Source organism: Rhinatrema bivittatum, chromosome 2 (genome assembly GCF_901001135.1).
Source record: "Rhinatrema bivittatum chromosome 2, aRhiBiv1.1, whole genome shotgun sequence".
NCBI classification, from domain to species: domain Eukaryota; kingdom Metazoa; phylum Chordata; class Amphibia; order Gymnophiona; family Rhinatrematidae; genus Rhinatrema; species Rhinatrema bivittatum.
This window is the reverse complement of record NC_042616.1, coordinates 538,208,424-538,229,004: the sequence shown is the minus strand read 5'-3', so window position 1 is coordinate 538,229,004 and position 20,581 is coordinate 538,208,424. Positions and strand designations below refer to the sequence as shown.

The following is a 20,581-nucleotide window of genomic DNA, read 5'->3' as shown; positions in this document are numbered from 1 at the left end:
GGGCATTCCAGGCATCCACCACCCTCTCCGTGAAGAAATACTTCCTGACATTGGTTCTGAATCTTCCTCCCTGGAGCCTTCTACACCTATTGGAGGCTGACTTAAAAACAAACTCCGTTAGGGTCCATCTGAGCGTAATTGGCGCATATCACCATGGTGTAGATGGTATGCCCATCTCTGTACAGCCTATAGTTGTAAGCTTTATGTGGGGTCTACTTCAGTTGAAGCCTCTCCTAAGGCCTCCCGCTATTTCTTGGGACCTCAACATGGTACTAGCTCAGCTTATGAAAGCACTTTTTGTGCCGCTGCTCTCTTGTGACCTGAAGTACCTGACCTGAAAAGTCATGTTTTTGGTGGTGATCATTTCAGTGTGCAGGGTCAGTGAGATCCATGCCTTAGTGACTTATCCACTTTATACCAAATTTTATCATGACAGGGTGGTCTTGCGCACGCATCCTAAGGTCCTGCCTAAGGTGGAGATGGACTTCCAGCTTAACCAGTCTTTCGTCCTGCCAAGTTTTTTTTCCCCAGGCCTTGTTTTCACCAAGGTGAACGAGCACTGCACAGTGCAGATTGCAAGTGAGCCTTAACCTTCTATCTGGAGTGGACAGAAGCCCATAGACAGTCCAACCACATTTTTATTTCTTTTGATAGCAATACGTTGGGAGTTGCCATTGCCAAACAAACACTATCCAATTGGCCAGCAGATTGCATCTCCTTCTGTTATGCCCAGGTGGGACTGCATCTTGAGGGTTATGTCAAGGCTTATTCTGCAACTTCGATGACCCATTTGCGAGCAATTCCCGTGGATGACATCTGCAAGCCTGCGACATGGAGTTCTCTCCTCACATTCGCATCTCACTATTGTCCAGATAGGGATGGCCGATGTGACAGTAGGTTCGGCCAGTCTGTTCTTTGTAATCTTTGTGGTGTAGAACCCAACTCTCCCTGCCTGGGGCCCTTTGTTTGGGTTCAGGCTGTCTCCTCTGTTACCAACAGCGCAGTTGTTGTTGTGCCTGTTGGTGCCTGGTTGGTGTCTGTTGGTCCCCTTTTGTATTGGGGAGCAGCCTGTAGATAGGGATTCTCCCATGTGTGAGGACTACTATCCTGCTTGTCCTTGAAGAAAGCAGAGTTGCTTACCTGTAACAGGTGTTCTCCAAAGACAGCAGGATGTTAGTTCTCACGAAATCCGCCTGCCACCCTGCAGAATTGGGCTTCTATTTTTTAATTTTAATCATAATGCTATGTTACGAGACTAAAAGAGGGACCCCCTACGTGGACATGTGGTATAGGGCCTGCTGGGCATGCTCAATATGCCAAGTCAAAGTTCTGGAAACTTTGACAGAAGTTTTCCATGCTGGGCTCCATCTGATGATGTCACCCATGTGTGAGGACTAACATCCTGCTGTTCTTGGAGAACATGCTATAATAGGGAAAAATGCTATAATAGGGAAAAATAACCCATGCTATAATTACACGATGTTGGGTTCCATATTAGGTGCTACAACCCAAGAAAGAGATCTAGGTGTCATAGTGGATAACACATTGAAATCGTCGGTTCAGTGTGCTGCGGCAGTCAAAAAAGCAAACAGAATGTTGGGAATTATTAGAAAAGGAATGATGAATAAAACGGAAAATGTCATAATGCCTCTGTATCGCTCCATGGTGAGACCGCACCTTGAATACTGTGTTCAATTCTGGTCGCCGCATCTCAAAAAAGATATAATTGCGATGGAGAAGGTACAGAGAAGGGCTACCAAAATGATAAGGGGAATGGAACAACTCCCCTATGAGGAAAGACTAAAGAGGTTAGGACTTTTCAGCTTGGAGAAGAGACGACTGAGGGGGGATATGATAGAGGTGTTTAAAATCATGAGAGGTCTAGAACGGGTAGATGTGAATCGGTTATTTACTCTTTCGGATAGTAGAAGGACTAGGGGACACTCCATGAAGTTAGCATGGGGCACATTTAAAACTAATCGGAGAAAGTTCTTTTTTACTCAACGCACAATTAAACTCTGGAATTTGTTGCCAGAGAATGTGGTTCGTGCAGTTAGTATAGCTGTGTTTAAAAAAGGATTGGATAAGTTCTTGGAGGAGAAGTCCATTACCTGCTATTAAGTTCACTTAGAGAATAGCCACTGCCATTAGCAATGGTTACATGGAATAGACTTAGTTTTTGGGTACTTGCCAGGTTCTTGTGGCCTGGATTGGCCACTGTTGGAGACAGGATGCTGGGCTTGATGGACCCTTGGTCTGACCCAGTATGGCATTTTCTTATGTTCTTATGTTCTTAACACCTGTTAGAGGTAAGCAGCTCTGCTTTAATTGAGCTGAAATAGTCCTTTCTTAACAAATTTGTCTGCTTACTCTCATAATTCTGTAGATGGAGTTGCAACGCTGAATCCTGACAACACAAATTATGTCTATTCAGGACAAACTCTCTGCAAGTGCAACATCTGCATGTTGTCCTTTCCTAAGGAGACACAGTTCCAGAGGCACATGCGAGACCATGAGAAGAACGATAAGGTATTTATGCTTCTGCACAGACAATAATGCTGTTAAAACAGAGAAAAGGGATGTAAAATGTTAATTCCTGTTTGTAGCTATACATTTTTTTTTATAAGTCATGCAACAAAAGATTTATCAAAACTGAATTATATCTCTGTTGCGTTTATTGCTGGTAGAACTTCTGTATCTTTAGGCTGTTAAATTGACATTACATTCTTTAGGTTGCCTGCAGGAATGAGTGAGCCAAGCTGAGCAATCTTAATAGTCACATAGCAGACAAGATACAAAGAAGCACTTCTCTTGCTAAACAGAATGCTCCACCTGAATATATACTCCTGAGAGAGCGCTGTTGCATTACAGTGAGTGCTTCATGCTTCTGGGACCTAGCTCCAAAGCTACTTCTGTTCAAGATGTGTTTGAGTGAATATGTAATTGTTGAGTTTTTTGTTTTTGTTTTAGCTTGCAAGCTATTCTAAACAGAATAGTTTGTGAATCTGGGTTAAAGGTGGTGGTGTGTAAATTGGTTGTATTTTAACTTGGTGGACCACTTGAATTCAACCAGATTTGCTTCAGGTTTTATTTTATTTTGCCTTTTTTTGACCCACTAGTATCTTCCTGGTCTTTGTGATAGCGTTTGGTGCCATAAACCTTCATTCACAACTACCTGGGACTTTTTCCTTGTTTTATGTGATGATCTAGCTCAACTCAGCCACCACAGCACTAATCCTTAGCCAGGGGCCATAGTCTGCAGCTTTATTTAGAACCGGGTACTCACTTTGAGGCTGTAGAGTAATGGCTAAGATTTCATTCAGCCCCAGAGGTGCCGAATGCTGCTGCATCTCCAACCAGCCCAAGGACCAGAAGCCTGTCCAGGAATTGAACGCAGGGCCTCTACTTGGCAGTGCTTAGCAATGCTACTGAGCCATTTGGCTGGCCCTTATTTTGCTTCAGGTTTGTATCCTATCTTCTGAGTTGGCTCAACACATTTGTACTGAAATGAGATTTTTTGCTGGCTTTGATTTGCCTGGCTTTTCTTTATCTTCAGCCACTTGAGAGAGGAAGATTAGGAAAGGCCTACAAGACTGGAGCTACTATTTTCTGTCAAAAAAGCAGGCTAAATTAGCTATTACATGTGGGTGATGTCATCCATTGGCACCGAATGAAGAGCTTTGAGCTCTACTGAGCATGTCTGGAATTCCCACATGAGCCTTCTATCATTTTTCTCCAAGCTGAAACATGGATGTGTACTTTGTCTCTCCTCTATTTCTTTTTACCTCAGACTTGAATTTTTTCTCAAGAATACTGTTTTGCCTTGTCTCACTACTCTGCAGCCACACAAACAGCACTTGTAAGTGTTACCTAAAAAAATAAAAAATAAAATACTGGCGAGGAAAGTTTTCCTCTTGCAGGAGGTAAGGCTACAAGAAAAGGTCAACAATGGTGAGTGAATTCAAAAACTGCCTGTGTAGAAAAGTCATGTCCTTCACCGAAGTCCACAAGTTATGCTACTGTTGGCTGAGACCAGAAAACATGTGAAGCCTGTGTCCCCAATCTGACAGAGCTCCAGGGTCAACGCATGGAAGACCTGTGTAAATCTCTAAGGAGTGGCAGTAGATATTTTCTCTTGAGTCAGAGCAATTCTAAAACTCCCCCATCTGTAATACTTAGATTGTAACTACAATACCTGAATGTAATCTGCTTTGAAGTGCCAATAAAAATTCATGATTGTCTTCAGAAGTTGAAACCATACTTACCTGCTTCTGAACAGAATACCCTCCCTCAGGCATTTTGGGATGTTGAAGAAGAGGTGTGACACTTAACTATGTTCTGTCTACGAGTCCTCTCTTGGAGTGTGCCTCGTGGTGTGACTAAGAGCCAGTTCCATCTGAGAGGACATTCATGAAAAACTTGTTGACCTCCCATGCTTGGGAGACAACTTCTTTGGAGAGAAAGTCCAAGAAACGATCTCCCAGATAAAGTTCCAAAATGTGGTGGTCCAATCTCTCTCCCTAGCGCCAGAACAACCTGCCCCACCGTGACATTCTTACAAATATCCATATTTTCACAGATGGCATCATTGACCTTTTCAACAGCATCACCTCCATTTATTCTGGCACAGTGTCAACAACAACCTTCGGCCAGGCCTAGGCAAAGGGATCGCCATCCGTCAAAAATAACCCAACAGGTCCAGCCTATGCTGGATACCAATGTCAAATCCCTATCCTACCCTTCGATAGCGGGGCAAATTCAGCATTTCCTGGGCCAGTGGCATCAAATAACCAAGGACTCTTGGGTCATCAGCATTGTGCAATATGGTTACTGATTGCATTTCTCCTAACCTCCTCTCTTTCCACAATATTTGCTACCCCGACTGGACATAAGGACATAAGAACATAAGAAATTGCCATGCTGGGACAGACCAAGGGTCCATCACGCCCAGCATCCTGTTTCCAACAGAGGCCAAAAACCAGGCCACAAGAACCTGGCAATTACCCAAACACTAAGAAGAACCCATGCTACTGATGCAATTAATAGCAGTGGCTATTCCCTAAGTATAATTGATTAATAGCCATTAATGGACTTCTCCTCCAAGAACTTATCCAAACCTTTTTTGAACCCAGCTACACTAACTGCACTAACTACCGTATTTTTCGGACTATAAGGCGCACATAAAAACCTAAGATTTTCTCAGAAATCGGAAGTGCGCCTTATAATCCGGTGCGCCTTATATATGGATTTTTCTCAAGCACAGGCTCGCACTCACCTCTAGGCCTCCTCTTTGCGGTCACCGCAGGATGGGCTCTGCAGTGGCCCTGCTACCGGGCCTCCTCTTCTCGGTCCGTAAACGCAAGTGCTGCTCTACTTCTGCGCACGCTGATGCTTCCCCTCCTTCCTGCCCACGCGGCTCCGGTAAAGTTTACTTCTGGTGACGCACAGGCAGGAAGGAGGGGAGCATCAGCACGTGCTACTGCCGACCGCGTATGCGACCTGCCAGCGGGCGAGTGCGGCAGTCCGCGGACATAGCTCACAGACCACCAAGCATAACAAGCTGTCCCTCTACCGGTTTACCCGGATTCCTCCTGACCCGAGCGCAACCGACCTGCCAGCGGGTGAGTGCGGCAGTCCGCGGACATAGCTCACGGACCACCAAGCATAACAAGCTGTCCCTCTACCGGTTTACCCGGATTCCTCCTGACCCGAGCGCAACCGACCTGCCAGCGGGTGAGTGCGGCAGTCCGCGGACATAGCTCACGGACCACCAAGCATAACAAGCTGTTCCTCTACCGGTTTACCCGGATTCCTCCTGACCCGAGCGCAACCGACCTGCCAGCGGGTGAGTGCGGCAGTCCGCGGACATAGCTCACGGACCACCAAGCATAACAAGCTGTCCCTCTACCGGTTTACCCGGATCCTCCTGACCCGAGCGCAACCGATTAAAAAAAAAAAGGCTCTGAGCCGTGCAGTATCTGTGCTCCAGCATTAATGTGCGTGCATTCAATAAATGTTTATACCCACTACTCCAAAATGCCTCCTGTTAAGAGACATGCTTATGATGCAGATTTTAAGCTTAAAGCTATAACTCATGCAGTAGAGCATGGAAATAGAGCAGCTGCGAGAGAATTCAACATTAATGAATCTATGGTGTGTAAGTGGAGGAAACAAGAAGATGCCCTATGCCAAGTAAAGAAGACCAAACTGAGTTTCCGAGGAAACAAAGCAAGATGGCCACAGTTGGAGGACAAAATAGATCAGTGGGTTATCGAACAGAGAACCGCAGGTAGAAGCGTCTCCACTGTCTCCATTCAACTCAAAGCCACAGCGTTAGCACGCGACATGGAGATCAAGGACTTTCGAGGAGGTCCTTCATGGTGCTTTCGTTTTATGCAAAGGTGTAATCTCTCCATCTGCACCAGAACTACTGTCTGCCAGCAACTGCCAAAGGATTATGAAGAGAAGCTGGCCATTTTCCGCACCTACTGCATAACCAAGATAAAAGAAAAGAATATCCAGCCAGAACACATCACTAACATGGATGAGGTCCCCCTCACTTTCGATATCCCCGTACAACGTACTGTTGAGAAACCAGGGACCAGTATGGTATCTATACGTACCACAGGAAACGAGAAGTCATCTTTCACTGTAGTTCTCGCCTGTCAGGCTAATGGCCAGAAACTACCACCCATGGTCATTTTCAAGAGGAAGACTTTGCCAAAGGAAAGGTTTCCTGCTGGTGTCACCATCAAGGCTAACCCAAAGGGCTGGATGGACGAGGAGAAGATGATTGAGTGGCTGAGGGAGGTCTACGTCAAGAGACCGGACGGCTTTTTTCACAAATCCCCATCCCTATTGGTCTGTGACTCCATGCGCGCCCATGTGACCGATAATGTCAAAGCCCAAGTGAAGAAAACTAATTCAGAGCTTGCCGTAATTCCGGGTGGATTAACCAAAGAGCTCCAGCCGCTAGATATCGGCATCAACAGGTCATTTAAAGTTAAATTGAGAGCAGCGTGGGAGCGTTGGATGACAGAAGGTGACCACACATTCACCAACACAGGGAGGCAACGCCGGGCGAGTTATGCCATTATGTGCCAGTGGATCGTGGATGGCTGGAAGAAGGTATCAGTCTCCAGTGTCATCCGAGCTTTCATGAAGGCTGGAATCATCACTGAAGAGCTAAGCAGCAGCAACGAGACCGACTCGGATAATGATGAGGGGGACCCAAGCATGCTTGATATAGAAATCGCCCAACTGTTTAACTCAGACACTGAAGATGAAGGATTTGATGGATTTGTGGCGGTGGAGGAATGAACAGTTGTGTTTTTTGTTTTGTTTTTTTTTAACTGAAAGAAACTAGAGGAGGAGGCTGCTGCAGCTATCATGTGTGCTGGGGGGGGGGGGGGGGAATGAGAGAACCAGCCAGCCTGAAGAGAATGTATGTGTGATTTTGAGAGTGTGCATGTGTAACTGTGAGTGAGAACCTGTGTGTAAGTGAGAGCATTTGATTGAGATCATCTATGTAAAGTGTGTGAGAGAGAGAAGCTGGTCAGAGAGGTGATGTGTGTGTATATAAGAGAGACAATGGAACTGACTCGTCAGGGAGATGACTGGAGTGTGTGTGTGTGTGTGAGAGAGAAAGTGATTATGGGAATGAGAAGCCTGTGCATGTGGAGACAGCTAGCATAGGAGTGAGAAACATGGGTGTGTATGAGATACAGCATGGGAGTGAGAAGCCTGTGTGTGTGTGTGTGCATGCATGAGAGAGAGACTGATCGGAAAGGAAGATGTGATGTAATGCCTGAGGGACGAGTTATGCCACTATGTGCCAGTGGATCGTGGATGCCTGGAAGAAGGTATCAGTCTCCAGTGTCATCCGAGCTTTCATGAAGGCTTTCATGAAGGCTGGAATCATCACTGAAGAGCAAAGACCGACTCGTTACAACTGAACAAGTTGAGAGTTATTGTTGAGAGTTGAATAAAGTTCAATAAAGTCTGCCCTATGGTCTGAGCTTTGTTTCATTTAATGCGATGCGCCTTATAATCCGGTGCGCCTTATATATGAACCTGGACGCCGTAGCAGGCGCTCATTGGTAATGCGCCTTATAATCCGGTGCGCCTTATAGTCCGAAAAATACGGTACCTTCTCTGGCAACAAATTCCAGAGCTTTATTGTGCGTTGAGTGAAAAAGAATTTTCTCTGATTAGTCTTAAATGTGTTACTTGCTAACTTCATGGAATGCCCCCTAGTCCTTCTATTATTCGAAAGTGTAAATAACCGAGTCACATCTACTCGTTCAAGACCTCTCATGATCTTAAAGACCTCTATCATATCCCCCCTCAGCCGTCTCTTCTCCAAGCTGAACAGCCCTAACCTCTTCAGCCTTTCCTCATAGGGGAGCTGCTCCATCCCCTTTATCATTTTGGTTGCCCTTCTCTGTACCTTCTCCATCGCAACTATATCTTTTTTGAGATGCGGCGACCAGAATTGTACACAGTATTCAAGGTGCGGTCTCACCATGGAGCGATACAGAGGCATTATGACATTTTCCGTTCTATTAACCATTCCCTTCCTAATAATTCCTAACATTCTATTTGCTTTTTTGACTGCTGCAGCACACTGAGCCGACGATTTTAAAGTATTATCCACTATGATGCCTAGATCTTTTTCCTGGGTGGTAGCTCCTAACATGGAACCTAACGTGTAACTACAGCAAGGGTTATTTTTCCCTATGTGCATCACCTTGCACTTGTCCACATTAAATTTCATCTGCCATTTGGATGCCCAATCTTCCAGTCTTGCAAGGTCCTCCTGTAATGTATCACAGTCTGCCTGTGATTTAACTACTCTGAATAATTTTGTATCATCCGCAAATTTGATAACCTCACTCGTCGTATTACTTTCCAGATCATTTATATATATATTGAAAAGCACCGGTCCCAATACAGATCCCTGAGGTACTCCACTGTTTACCCTTTTCCACTGAGAATATTGACCATTTAATCCTACTCTCTGTTTCCTGTCTTTTAACCAGTTTGTAATCCATGACTTTTTAGTTTTCGTAGAAGCCTCTCATGAGGGACTTTGTCAAACGCCTTCTGAAAATCCAAATACACTACATCTACCGGTTCACCTTTATCCACATGTTTATTAACCCCTTCAAAAAAATGAAGCAGATTTGTTAGGCAAGACTTCCCTTGGGTAAATCCATGTTGACTGTTCCCATTAAATCATGTCTTTCTATATGCTCTACAATTTTGATCTTGAGAATAGTTTCCACTATTTTTCCCGGCACTGAAGTCAGGCTCACTGGTCTATAATTACCCGGATCGCCCCTGGAGCCTTTTTTAAATATTGGGGTTACATTGGCCACCCTCCAGTCTTCAGGTACAATGGATGATTTTAATGATAGGTTACAAATTTTAACTAATAGATCAGAAATTTCATTTTTTAGTTCCTTCAGAACCCTAGGATGCATACCATCCGGTCCAGGTGATTTGCTACTCTTTAGTTTGTCAATCTGGCCTACTACATCTTCCAGGTTCACAGTGATTTCGTTCAGTTCGTCTGAGTCATCACCCCTGAAAACCATCTCCGGAATTGGTATCTCCCCAACATCCTCGTTAGTAAACACGGAGGCAAAGAATTCATTCAGTCTTTCTGCAATGGCCTTATCTTCCCTAAGAGCCCCTTTAACCCCTCTGTCATCTAATGGTCCAACCGACTCCCTCACAGGTTTCTTGCTTTGGATATATTTAAAAAAGTTTTTATTATGAGTTTTTGCCTCTATGGATCCTTCTTATCTCCCTCAGGTTCACCTGGAGGTGCAGTCTATTTTACAGCACCAAATGGTGAAGATCCTCGCTCAATTGCAATACCAGCAAGGTTTCTACTCCAGATATTTTCACTTCCCCAACAAGTTTGGGGGGGGGGGGGGGGGGATTTCCACCAATCCTAGACTTGTGGCTCCTCTACAAGCTTATTCTCTGGAAGAAATTCAAAATTAAATCTCTCAGCTCAGTTCTACCTTTCATTCAAAATGGTGAATGGATTTGTGCCCTGAATCTCAGATGCCTATACTCATATCCCAATTGACAGCCCATTGGCATTGCCTTCAATTTCAAGTGGATTTGTCCCATACCAATGCAAAGTCCTTCCACTTGGCTTATCTTTAACAAATGCCTTGTGGTAGTAGCAGAGTATCTTCATTGGCTTTTTTTGAACGTACTGAGATCAGCCAGTCTTCAAAGAATGGGAAAACCCATTTTAGCAAAGAGAAAAAGCGTCTTACTACAAGTCTGCCTGCTGCTTTTTGTATCTGGGCTTCCGAACTCCATACTTTATCAGTGCTGCTGTATTTCAATTTACAGGTATTCAGATTGTTCTCAGAGAAATAGGCAACTGCACTTTTATTTAATTATTTATTTATTTGTTTGAGTGTTTAGAACAAGATTGGTTCATGTGTCTGACAACATAGTTTTGTGCATTACTGAAAATGTACTAGCAGGAGATGATTAGCAGGTCTGTCTTGGCAGCGTAAGACTTTCAAAGCTAATTGTGGACTCATGAAGGTAGGTGTTCACGGTGTTCTTTAAAGTATTGATAGGTATGCCCTTAAAGCATGTAAGCATCCTGTTAAGATTAAAGGCACTACGTAAATGTTAATTACTATCAGAGCCCTCAGTTTCCTATGGTAGCCCAAGGATAGATTTTGTGGCAAGAATTGGAAAATTTAACAAAAATTGTACTGTACATTTACTTAAGTGTGTACAGATCTGCATAATAAGTACAAATGATTTTTTCTGACATTTCTTTTGTATCTGGATAATTTATTTTGTTCTTTTTTTGGAGGAAAAAGATGATGATTGCTGGGAAGGGAGGAGGAAAGTAGAAAATAGAGAAGGTAAGATGTCAGGAAGAGAGCGGATTTTGGAGTCAGGAGATGGCGAAGATATATTGAGGTGCAAAGGGATAGGGGATGAAGAGGATTGAGGATGCATAAAAGAGGGAAAATAGGGAGCAGCGGGAAGGGAGGATGGCAGGAAAGGGGATGCTGGATCAGAATTGGGAGGTCTGGTATCATAAGAGCAAAGGATGGTGGATCCACCTACAGTCGATATCTGCTGTGATCTCTTCATTCTTTCTTACATATAAACATCTCAACCCTTCCAATCCTCTCAGCCCCCACTTATCCTCCGCTCACCCCCCATTCACACACTCCCTCTGATTCTCTCCCACTCACCCCACTCCACTCCACACAGACCTACATCCCTTACCCTCTCTAATTCCCTCATGCAACCGCACCCCATTCTTCTCTTTCTGATCCCCTCACTCATGCACCCCTCCAGTCCCCTAACCCACAATACTCCCTGCTATTCCTGCTGCTAATCCGAACTTGTCAGTCAGAAAAGGACAGTGGTGGTGCAGTGTCTTGGGCCTCTTCCTTTTTTCTCTGTTGCTTGAGGCCGAAGTGTTGTACTTAGAATTGCAAGGATCAAACCGTGACACCGGCCATGGGCAGCAGAGAGGAAGCAGCCCAGGGTGCCATGCTGTTGCTGCTGTCCTTTTTCCAGCTGCTAATCCTGGATTGGTGGCAGGGATAAAGGAGTAGGGAATCATAAGGAAAGGAAGGGATGTGCATTAGCTGCTGCTGTTTGCAGTTTGATCTAGTCTTTCCTGCAGGGAACAGGGATTTTGTGGCCTTTCCCACGTCCCTGAAATTGCAGGAAAGCGTGGCACTTAAATAAAAGTAAATCACAGAGGTAAGTGATGGATCATGTAATTTTGACTCACTAACTCACAGACTGATTAACATTAATTAGGGCCTTGTATTTTGTATGTCAGTATAGAAGGAATTGATGTGTCAATTTCATCTATATTTAAATGTTATCTAGAACAATTGATAGGAAGACAGATTTATGTAAGTGGAATTGAAGGCGATCATATGTGCCTTGGTATGTCTTTTATATGTAAAATCAGGGGAAGGGACATGCAAAGTCTAAATATTTGGTTACAAAATGCTATGTTCTACACCGCTGATAATGCTAACTGTTCTGGCTCAATAAAAACATACGTGTTTTCTCATCCAGACAGCTAACTTTTCTTCCCAATCAGTCCTCAAGACAAAGATCCTTTAAGTTTGAAATTATTTATTGTACAGGTAAAAAAGCCAATCGTTTCACAGAGCTTTACAAAGTGCTGCTGGCTTTGAAGCCCACGTGGGCAAGACTGAAACTTTCCTAGAGAGCTGTTTCAGAAAACGCCTCCACAAGCTGGGGACAGGGGCCAAGGTCCAATGGCAGCGAGCCTAGGACCTATGTGACACAGGGGAAGCATGAAGGGCACTCCCTTGAGCCAATAGGGCACTTAGGAAGACTCAAGTTAGATTGAGGGGCATTCGAGCTCTTCCAATAGTGAGAGAAAGCAAGGAGGGAGGGAACTTCTCTTAAGGGCAAAGCTCCTCTTAAAGGCAAGGCTCACAGACCTTTATCTTGGGTTACAAAAAGTGTTTCAGCACTAAGCACAGTTAAACTACGAAGGATGCTGGCAAAAAGCACTGCTTAAGGTAGGAGGACCTGTTGCTTAGGCAAGTTAGGGGCATCAGGCAAGCCCTAAATATATAGGGCTAAGGCGTGTGATGTCATCAATGAACATCATGGCCATTTCCTGCCAATGGTCCTTTAAATGCGGCGATGGGAGCATTTGCACCTATGGAGGGAATTGGGAGGAGGCAGCTCTGGTGAAGTCCTGCCATGTGGATGAAATCCAGTGGTGTCCTGCCCCGAATGTAGAGCAGAACTGCTGGCTATGTCTGGGGTAAGTGTGGCGGCTCTCGGGACCGCCAAACATAACAATACCTTCCCTCTTAAGCCCCTCCTCAAGGTCCTGGGCTTTGGTTTCAGGGAAAGATTATAATGGAAGGTTGGTGGCAGGTTCCCATCAGTTCTCCTCAGTTCCATAGATTTCAATGCTATGACATATTCCAGCTTGTTTTGGCGCTTACAGGTGTCCAGGATTTCTTGCACCTCATAATTGGTGTCCTCCTTGGAGGTGGTCTCCATGGGTTGTAGTGGTTGCCGAGAAGACCAGGAGAGGAGCAGTGGCTTCAGGAGAAACACATGGAAGACCTTATTTATATGCAGTGTAGGTGGTATCTTGATTCGATAAGTTACAGGGCCCACTTTTTGCAACACAGGGAAGGGACCAACGAACCTAGGTGCCAATCAGATGGAGGGTATTCTGAGACACAAATTCTGTGCACTTAACTATACTAGGTCACCTGGTTTGAATTGCAGAGCTGGTCTTTGCCTCTTGGAATGGGCTGCTGCCTGGGTAAGCAGGTGATTGGTCCTTTGCTAGAGATCATGGAGTTCCTGAGAATTGACATGGGCTGCCAGACAGGTTACTATAAGAGGAAGAGGCACCCGAGGATGTTGGCCATAAACCATTTGGAACAGTGTTGAGCCAGTGGAAGTGCTTACGTGGTTGTTATGAGAGAACTTGGCCCAGGGAAGGAGAAGAGCCCAATTTGTTTTGCCTGTCATTGACATACAGTCTGATGAATATCTTAAGGCTTAGTTAATCCTCTCGGTTTGTCTGTTTCCTTGTGGGTGTTAGGCTGTTGTAAGTTCCAGCGTAACTTCAAATTTCTTGTAGAGTCCTTTCCAGTATCGGGCCATGAATTGAATGCTTTGATTCAAGAGGATGTGAGAAGGCAGTTCATGCAGACAGAAGATATATTGCACGAAGATATGGGCCAATTCAGGAGCGGAGGGCAAGCCCAGGAATGGGATGAAATGTGCCATCTTAGAGAATTTATACACCACAATCCATATTGTGATGGAACCATGAGAGAGCGGGAGGTCCGTAATGAAATCAGTGGAAAAGTGAGTCCAAGGTTCCTCAGGGGCTGGCAACAGCTGTCAGGTCAGGCTTGACTGGTCTCATGTGCAGAAGCAGGGCAAGTTTCCACATACTTCTATATATCAGTTCTCTCTTGAGGCCACCAGTACTAATGAAGGAATTCAAGGGTGCAGATGATTCCTGGGTGTCCTGATAAGTGCGAGTCATGAGCCCATTTAAAACTTTTTCACGTAGCTAGTTGGGTACTACCATCTTTCCATGGGGTTCTGGTATGACAAAAGTGACAATGACCCTTGCTGGATCTATAATGTATCGAGGGATCTCCAGGAAAACAAAAGAAATAGATGCCTTGGTCTTTTTTCAAATGTTTATTGAAGTAGAGATGTATTTTTGATAAAAACAATGCCCGACTCAAGCCGAGTTTCGCAGCTCAACAGCCGCTGCCTCAGGGGTTATAAATGAATCAGACAACAAATATGATCAGTAAATTCAGAGCTTCTAATCATTATGCAGATCAACTTATGAAACGCAATTAAAATTATCAAATGGTGACATCTAGAAAAATGTTTCATAAAAAATACTATTGGTGTATTATTAATACAGACAGAAAAAGAGAATCTTTTCTCTGTCAGTATTTAATGACCAATATTATTGACCCTCTTTACCTTAAACAATTTTGAATCTCGGGTATATTTAGAATGATATGGACATATCAAGGAATCAATTTTCTGTAAATGGGCGGTGCCACACAACTGTAAGAAATAACACAAATCAAAAATAAATAATTTAAGCTTAAACAATGCTTAAAAACATTAATTATTCATAAATTAAAAAATAAAAAATATCATGATTTAGACCTACCATTGAAAATATAAAACATTAAAAAATGTAAAGAATAATATGAAACATAATAAATAATGAATAAACACCTCCCTTCACTCTGAATCTAAAAAACGCTATATTAATGCGTTGGGCCAGGCCAGGAATGGCCTGGAGTGAGATCAGGTCTACTGGGTTCATGGCCTCAGCAATCTTGTAAGCCTTGTGAACCCTTGTGGCTGGCGGAGGCGTTCTGGGGGCTGGCAGGACTTAGGTGATAGTCTCTTGTGGGCTGACATAGACAAAGGTCCAGGGCCAGGTGAGGGTCAAAGGCAAGCGGCAATCAAAGTAATGAGAGTCTAAGGCAAGGGGTCAGATCCAATGGTCAGTTCAAAGGGAAGACAAGGAGGAGACAGGATGGACTTTAAAATCGTCAGCTCAGTGTGCTGCAGCAGTCAAAAAAGCAAACAGAATATTAGGAATTAGTAGGAAGGGAATGGTGAATAAAACGGAAAAAGTCATAATGCCTCTATATCGCTCCATGGTGAGATCACACCTTGAATACTGTGTACAATTTTGGTCACCGCATCTCAAAAAAGATATAGTTGCGATGGAGAAAGTACAGAGAACGGCAACCAAAATGATAAAGGGGATGGAACAGCTCCCCTATGAGGAAAGGCTGAAGAGGTTAGGGTTGTTCAGCTTGGAGAAGAGATGACTGAGGGGGGATATGAGAAAAGTCTTTAAGATCATGAGAGGTCTTGAACGAGTAGATGTGAATCGGTTATTTACACTTTCGAATAATAGAAGGACTAGGGGGCATTCCATGAAGTTAGCAAGTAGCACATTTAAGACTAATCAGAGAAAATTCTTTTTCACTCAATGCACAATAAAGCTCTAGAATTTGTTGCCAGAGGATGTGGTTAGTGCAGTTAGTGTAGCTGAGTTCAAAAAAGGTTTGGATAAGTTCTTGCAGGAGAAGTCCATTAACGGCTATTAATCAAGTTTACTTAGGGAATAGCCACTGCTATTAACTACATCAGTAGCATGGGATCTTCTTAGTGTTTGGGTAATTGCCAGGTTCTTGTGGCCTGGTTTGGCCTCTGTTGGAAACAGGATGCTGGGCTTGATGGACCCTTGGTCTGACCCAGCATAGCAATTTCTTATGTTCTTATGATTGACATGGAAGGACTGGCGGGCAGGCAAGAAGCTGGACAGGCTGGATGAGGCAAGGCTGAGGTTGGACAAGGCAGGGCAGGCTGGATGAGGCAGAGCAGGATGCAGAGATGGACACTGGCAACATGCATTGCTGAGGCAAGGTAGGGACATCAGGGAAGCCCTATATATAGGCCTATGGCATATGATGTCATCAATGGGTGCTGTGGCCTTTTCACTTTAAATGGGGTGATGTCGAATGCGTGCCTATGGAGGGAGTTGTGAGGCGGCAGCTTTGGTGGTGTCCTGCCATGTAGAAGTCCAGCGCTGTCTTGTCGCAAAAGCAGGGCCCGGTTGCTAGCGGCTTCTGTGATAAGTGTGGCGGCTCATAGGAGTGTCCCACAAGCCGCCAAACGTAACACGTGATGTCAGTATAATGTAACCAATATTCCTTTCTTTTTATTTTTATTTTTCAATAGCTTTATTTAAAAAAAACAAACAAAAAAACCCAAAAAAACATGCAAAACGATTGTCTGGCTGGCAGTTTCCTCTTGCTCCTTTGGGCTTTCAACTCATCCTTAATCGGCCTCTATTGGATTATGCCCTCAAGAGCCTTCATTTGGAATTATCTGGGTTTTTTTTTTTACTTTTATTTTTTTAAATCCCTCCATAAAACCTACCTATTGTAGTGATAGTCCTTGGCTAGGGATCACAGGCTGTGGCTCCCTCTAGAACCTGATACCTGTGCATCGAGTACGGACAGTATGTGCCAATATTTGAATGTAAGCAGAGTCTCTCTCCCCTCCTCTCCAATTTGGGACTGTGATTGCTACCTTCTCAGCAGTCCCAGCCATCCCAGGGACTAGAGACCTGAGATTCTAACTTATGTCTTCTGCATGGCAGCACACAGCACTAGTGCCGAGCCACCAGGCTGACCCAATTGTAACCAAAATTTTTTTTATAAAATGAGACCACTATATTATACTTGTACGTACTGAACGTTGAAAGTGAATATGTTTCATTTATGTGACGTGTGTTTTGTTTTTTTTCTGCTTATTCCCAAACAGCCTCACCGGTGTGACCAGTGTCCCATGTCATTTAACATTGATTTCAACTTGACACTTCACAAATGTATCCACAATGTGGAAGATCCCACGTGTCCTGTGTGCAACAAGAAATTCTCCCGTGTGGCCAGTCTCAAGGCCCATATTATGCTCCATGAGAAGGAGGAGGTAATAATTTTGTTATAACTGTTCTGATTTCAGTTTTTTTTTATTGATGTGCATTATCTTTGTAATTTATTTATTTAAACATTTTTATATACCGGCATTAGTTGTGGACATCATGCCGGTTTACATCAAAACTGGTTAAGTTTGGAAATTACATTTTAACAGGGGAATCAAAACTGGGAGGAGGGTAACAAGAAATAGAAGAGAAGTAATAGTAACATTAACGTGGATCCTCTGAGTGAAGAGGAGAGAGGATAACAAAATATGATTCCTCAGTATGAGGAAGAGAGAGTAGACGCAAGGTGGTCTATTTTTATTGGAAACGGTGTAAGCTTTTTATTCTGGGTAAGCTTGTTTGAACAACCATGTTTTCAATTTCTTTTTGAAGTTGTTCATACATGGTTCAAGGCGTATATCAGGTGGCAGTGTGTTCCAATGAGTAGGACCTGCTATGGAAAGTGCACGGTCACGTGTAGAGGAGAGATGGGCTGTTTTCAGGGAGGGCACAGCAAGGGTGCCTTTTTTGGTCATTCTAGTCGGTCGATTGGACTGGGTGGCTGTGAAAGGGAGGTCTAGCCAGTTGGAGTTGTGGGTGTAAATTGCTTTATGCATTATGGTGAGGGTTTTGTAGATAATACGAGAGGCTATGGAGAGCCAGTGTAGGTCTCTAAGGATGGGAGTGATGTGGTCGTATTTACGAGAGTTTGCAATGAGTCTCGCTGTAGCATGTTGTAACATTTGTAATGGTTTGATGGAAGAGTGAGGGAGCCCTAGGAGTAGAGCATTACAGTAGTCTAATTTGGATGATATGGTGGCCTGGATAACTGTACGGAAGTCTTGGGTGTGTAGAAGGGGTCTGAGTTTTTTAAGTACGTTAAGTTTGAAAAAACAGGCTTTGAGAATGGAATTTATGTAGTTCTTCATGCTTAGTTGGTGGTCAAGGAGAACTCCAAGGTCCCTCACAGATGGTTGTGTTGAGAGGAGGTGGTGTTTGGTGTTATCAGATGGCAGAGGGGAGGGGGGAAGAGTGAGGGGAGATGAGTAGAAGTTCAGTTTTGTTCGTATTGAGGGCGAGGTGGAGGTTAGTGAGCAGGGAGTTGATAGCTGTGAGGCATTTCTCCCAGTGTTCTAGTGCGTTGGAGATGGAGTTCTGGATAGGGATGATGATCTGAACATCATCAGCGTAAAGGTAGAACTTGAGATTGAGATCAGAGAGGAGTTGGCAGAGGGGGGTGATGTAAATGTTGAAGAGCGTGGACGAGAGAAATGAGCCTTGGGGGTCTCCCTGCTGGAGGGGTTGTGGAGTGGATGTGGAGTTCCCGATTTTAACGGAGAACTTTCTGTTTGAGAGGAAGGATTTAAACCAGGAAAGGGCTAGGTCTGAGATGCCAATGTGCTCAAGGCGTGTTAGTAGATGGTGGTGGCTAATAGTGTCGAAGGCTAATGAAATGTCGAGGAGGGCAAATAAGGGGGGAAATGTCGAGGATGCCAAATAAGGGGGGGAAACCTCATCTCCATGGACTTTGAAGTGCTCATTTGCAAAAAGATAACATTGGCAAGCTCTGTATAATGAATTATAAGCCAAATCCTGATCTCTTTTGTACCTCTACTAAATCTTTTTGGATTTGGATTGCTGTATATTTAGGATTATTACTACCTTATTAGAGTTCAGTATTGATGTGATGGCTCTGTTATTATGAAATCAAAACTTTATTACATTTTTAGTCGTAAAGACAGTAACTTTAAAACAAGTGTGGGCGCCCATACACACACACACTAGCGGGCAAGCAGACGTATGCTGGAATTTTACATCATGTGTGCAGTTGCGCATGTATGATTTAAAATATGCTTATCACGCATAAGTGTGCTTCTAATTTTAAGCCGTTTCTCGAGCAAACGTACTTTGCCCATCTTCCTTAGGGCTTTGTCAGCTTTAAGATGCATAGGTAAGCAGATTTTAAAACAAGATTGCGCAAAATACATTTCAGGTTTTACCAAGTAGTCCACCAGTTTGCCCGGTCTATCTCAAGATCATCCAGTCTTCTCTAATTCCTCAGCCTGCACTCCCCCAAGTTGACTTGGACCCCTCATGCTGTCGTGTTAGGCCTTAATCCCAATTTCTGCATCAGGAGCACGAGTAAATATACACAGCTAATAACCTGCCGTGTGCTGCAGCCTCTGGATTATGTGTGTAACTGTTGGCCCTGCCCATGCCCCACCCCTTTTCTGCCCCCCCCCCCTTTGTTTTAGCATTTTCATATACATGTATGCAGATACATGCGGCTTTTAAAATCCACGTTACTCATGCGTGGCCCACATACTTACATACATGGGCCTTTTAGCATGAGCACACTTTTCAAATGCAGTCCAAAATGAAGAGGATACATAGCATATAAAACACAAAGTACATTAAAGAGAAAAAAAAATGAAAATATGCTACAAGCCCCCCTCCCCCCACATGAAATAAAAAAAAAATTTGCATTACAGTGAAAAAAAAAAAAAAATTCCAGAAAAGAAACCAGAATTACATGATACCAGGAAGAAGAATCACACAGAATATTTTGACATGCAGATCCCTGGTGATCTTTGTGTTGGTCACCGTAGCTAGACAAATTGCTGCTGTGAAAACGGGAGCCAGAGGAGCTGCTTATATTATCCATCAAGAAATAGGAATTAGGTGCAAGACTGGTGAAGCTATGGGTATGAGGGGAAGGATGGTAAATAAAGGATCCTTGAGAGTGGGTGAGAGAGCTGGAGATAAGAAGAGGGTCTTATAGTCTTGTATTCTGTGATTAGCTACAGGAAGATGCTGAAATCTTTACCTAGCTTGTTTTGTATAGTTTTTGTACTTTTATCATTTGTTAGAAATTGATCATCAGTTTACTCTAGTTCATGGTTTCTAACCATTTTAGTATTTTGATGATTTTAGACCTGCAAGATGGCTGTTGGTGCCATTTGGAATGATTACTTTTCATTGTGTGACTATGAAACTAAGTACCAGTCTATTTTTCTTCTCTAGAATCTTATCTGTTTGGAATGTGGGGATGAGTTTAATCTACAGAGCCAGCTCTCCTTACACATGGAAGAGCATCGTCCGGAAATTTCTGGCAGCAAAACCTACAGTTGTAAAACTTGTAAGAAAATATTTGAGACTTCACTACAACTTAAGGAACACATGAAAACACATTATAAAATAAGGTGAGTGTTAGTAACTTGATTCATGTTGCCAATCAATGTGTAATTACATATTTGTTTTCTGCATAAACTCGTATTTCATTCTGTACATCTTGCATCAAAGAAGCATAACTTCAGATGTTTTTTTCTTTCTTCAGGTTCATCTCTTAATGTAGATAGTGTAGGAATGATTGCACTATAAATATAGAATAATTATTCATTGAGACTTCCAGCTGTACAAATTACATTATTTAAGTATTTCGTAATTACTCAAACTATTGTTATTCAGAGTTCATTTTTAATCAGAACAATGATTCATCAAGTTTATATAAAG

General features: G+C 43.5%; 1 protein-coding gene across 1 annotated transcript in view; it reads left to right on the top strand.

Annotated features, from left to right (window-relative positions):
- The window catches only part of ZNF236 (zinc finger protein 236), a 531,902-nt gene that overhangs the window by 38,292 nt on the left and 473,029 nt on the right, over positions 1 to 20,581 (top strand). The window contains 3 exon segments of the mRNA XM_029590848.1: positions 2,387 to 2,529; positions 16,912 to 17,076; positions 20,093 to 20,271. Coding sequence (XP_029446708.1) covers positions 2,387 to 2,529; positions 16,912 to 17,076; positions 20,093 to 20,271 — 487 coding nt within the window.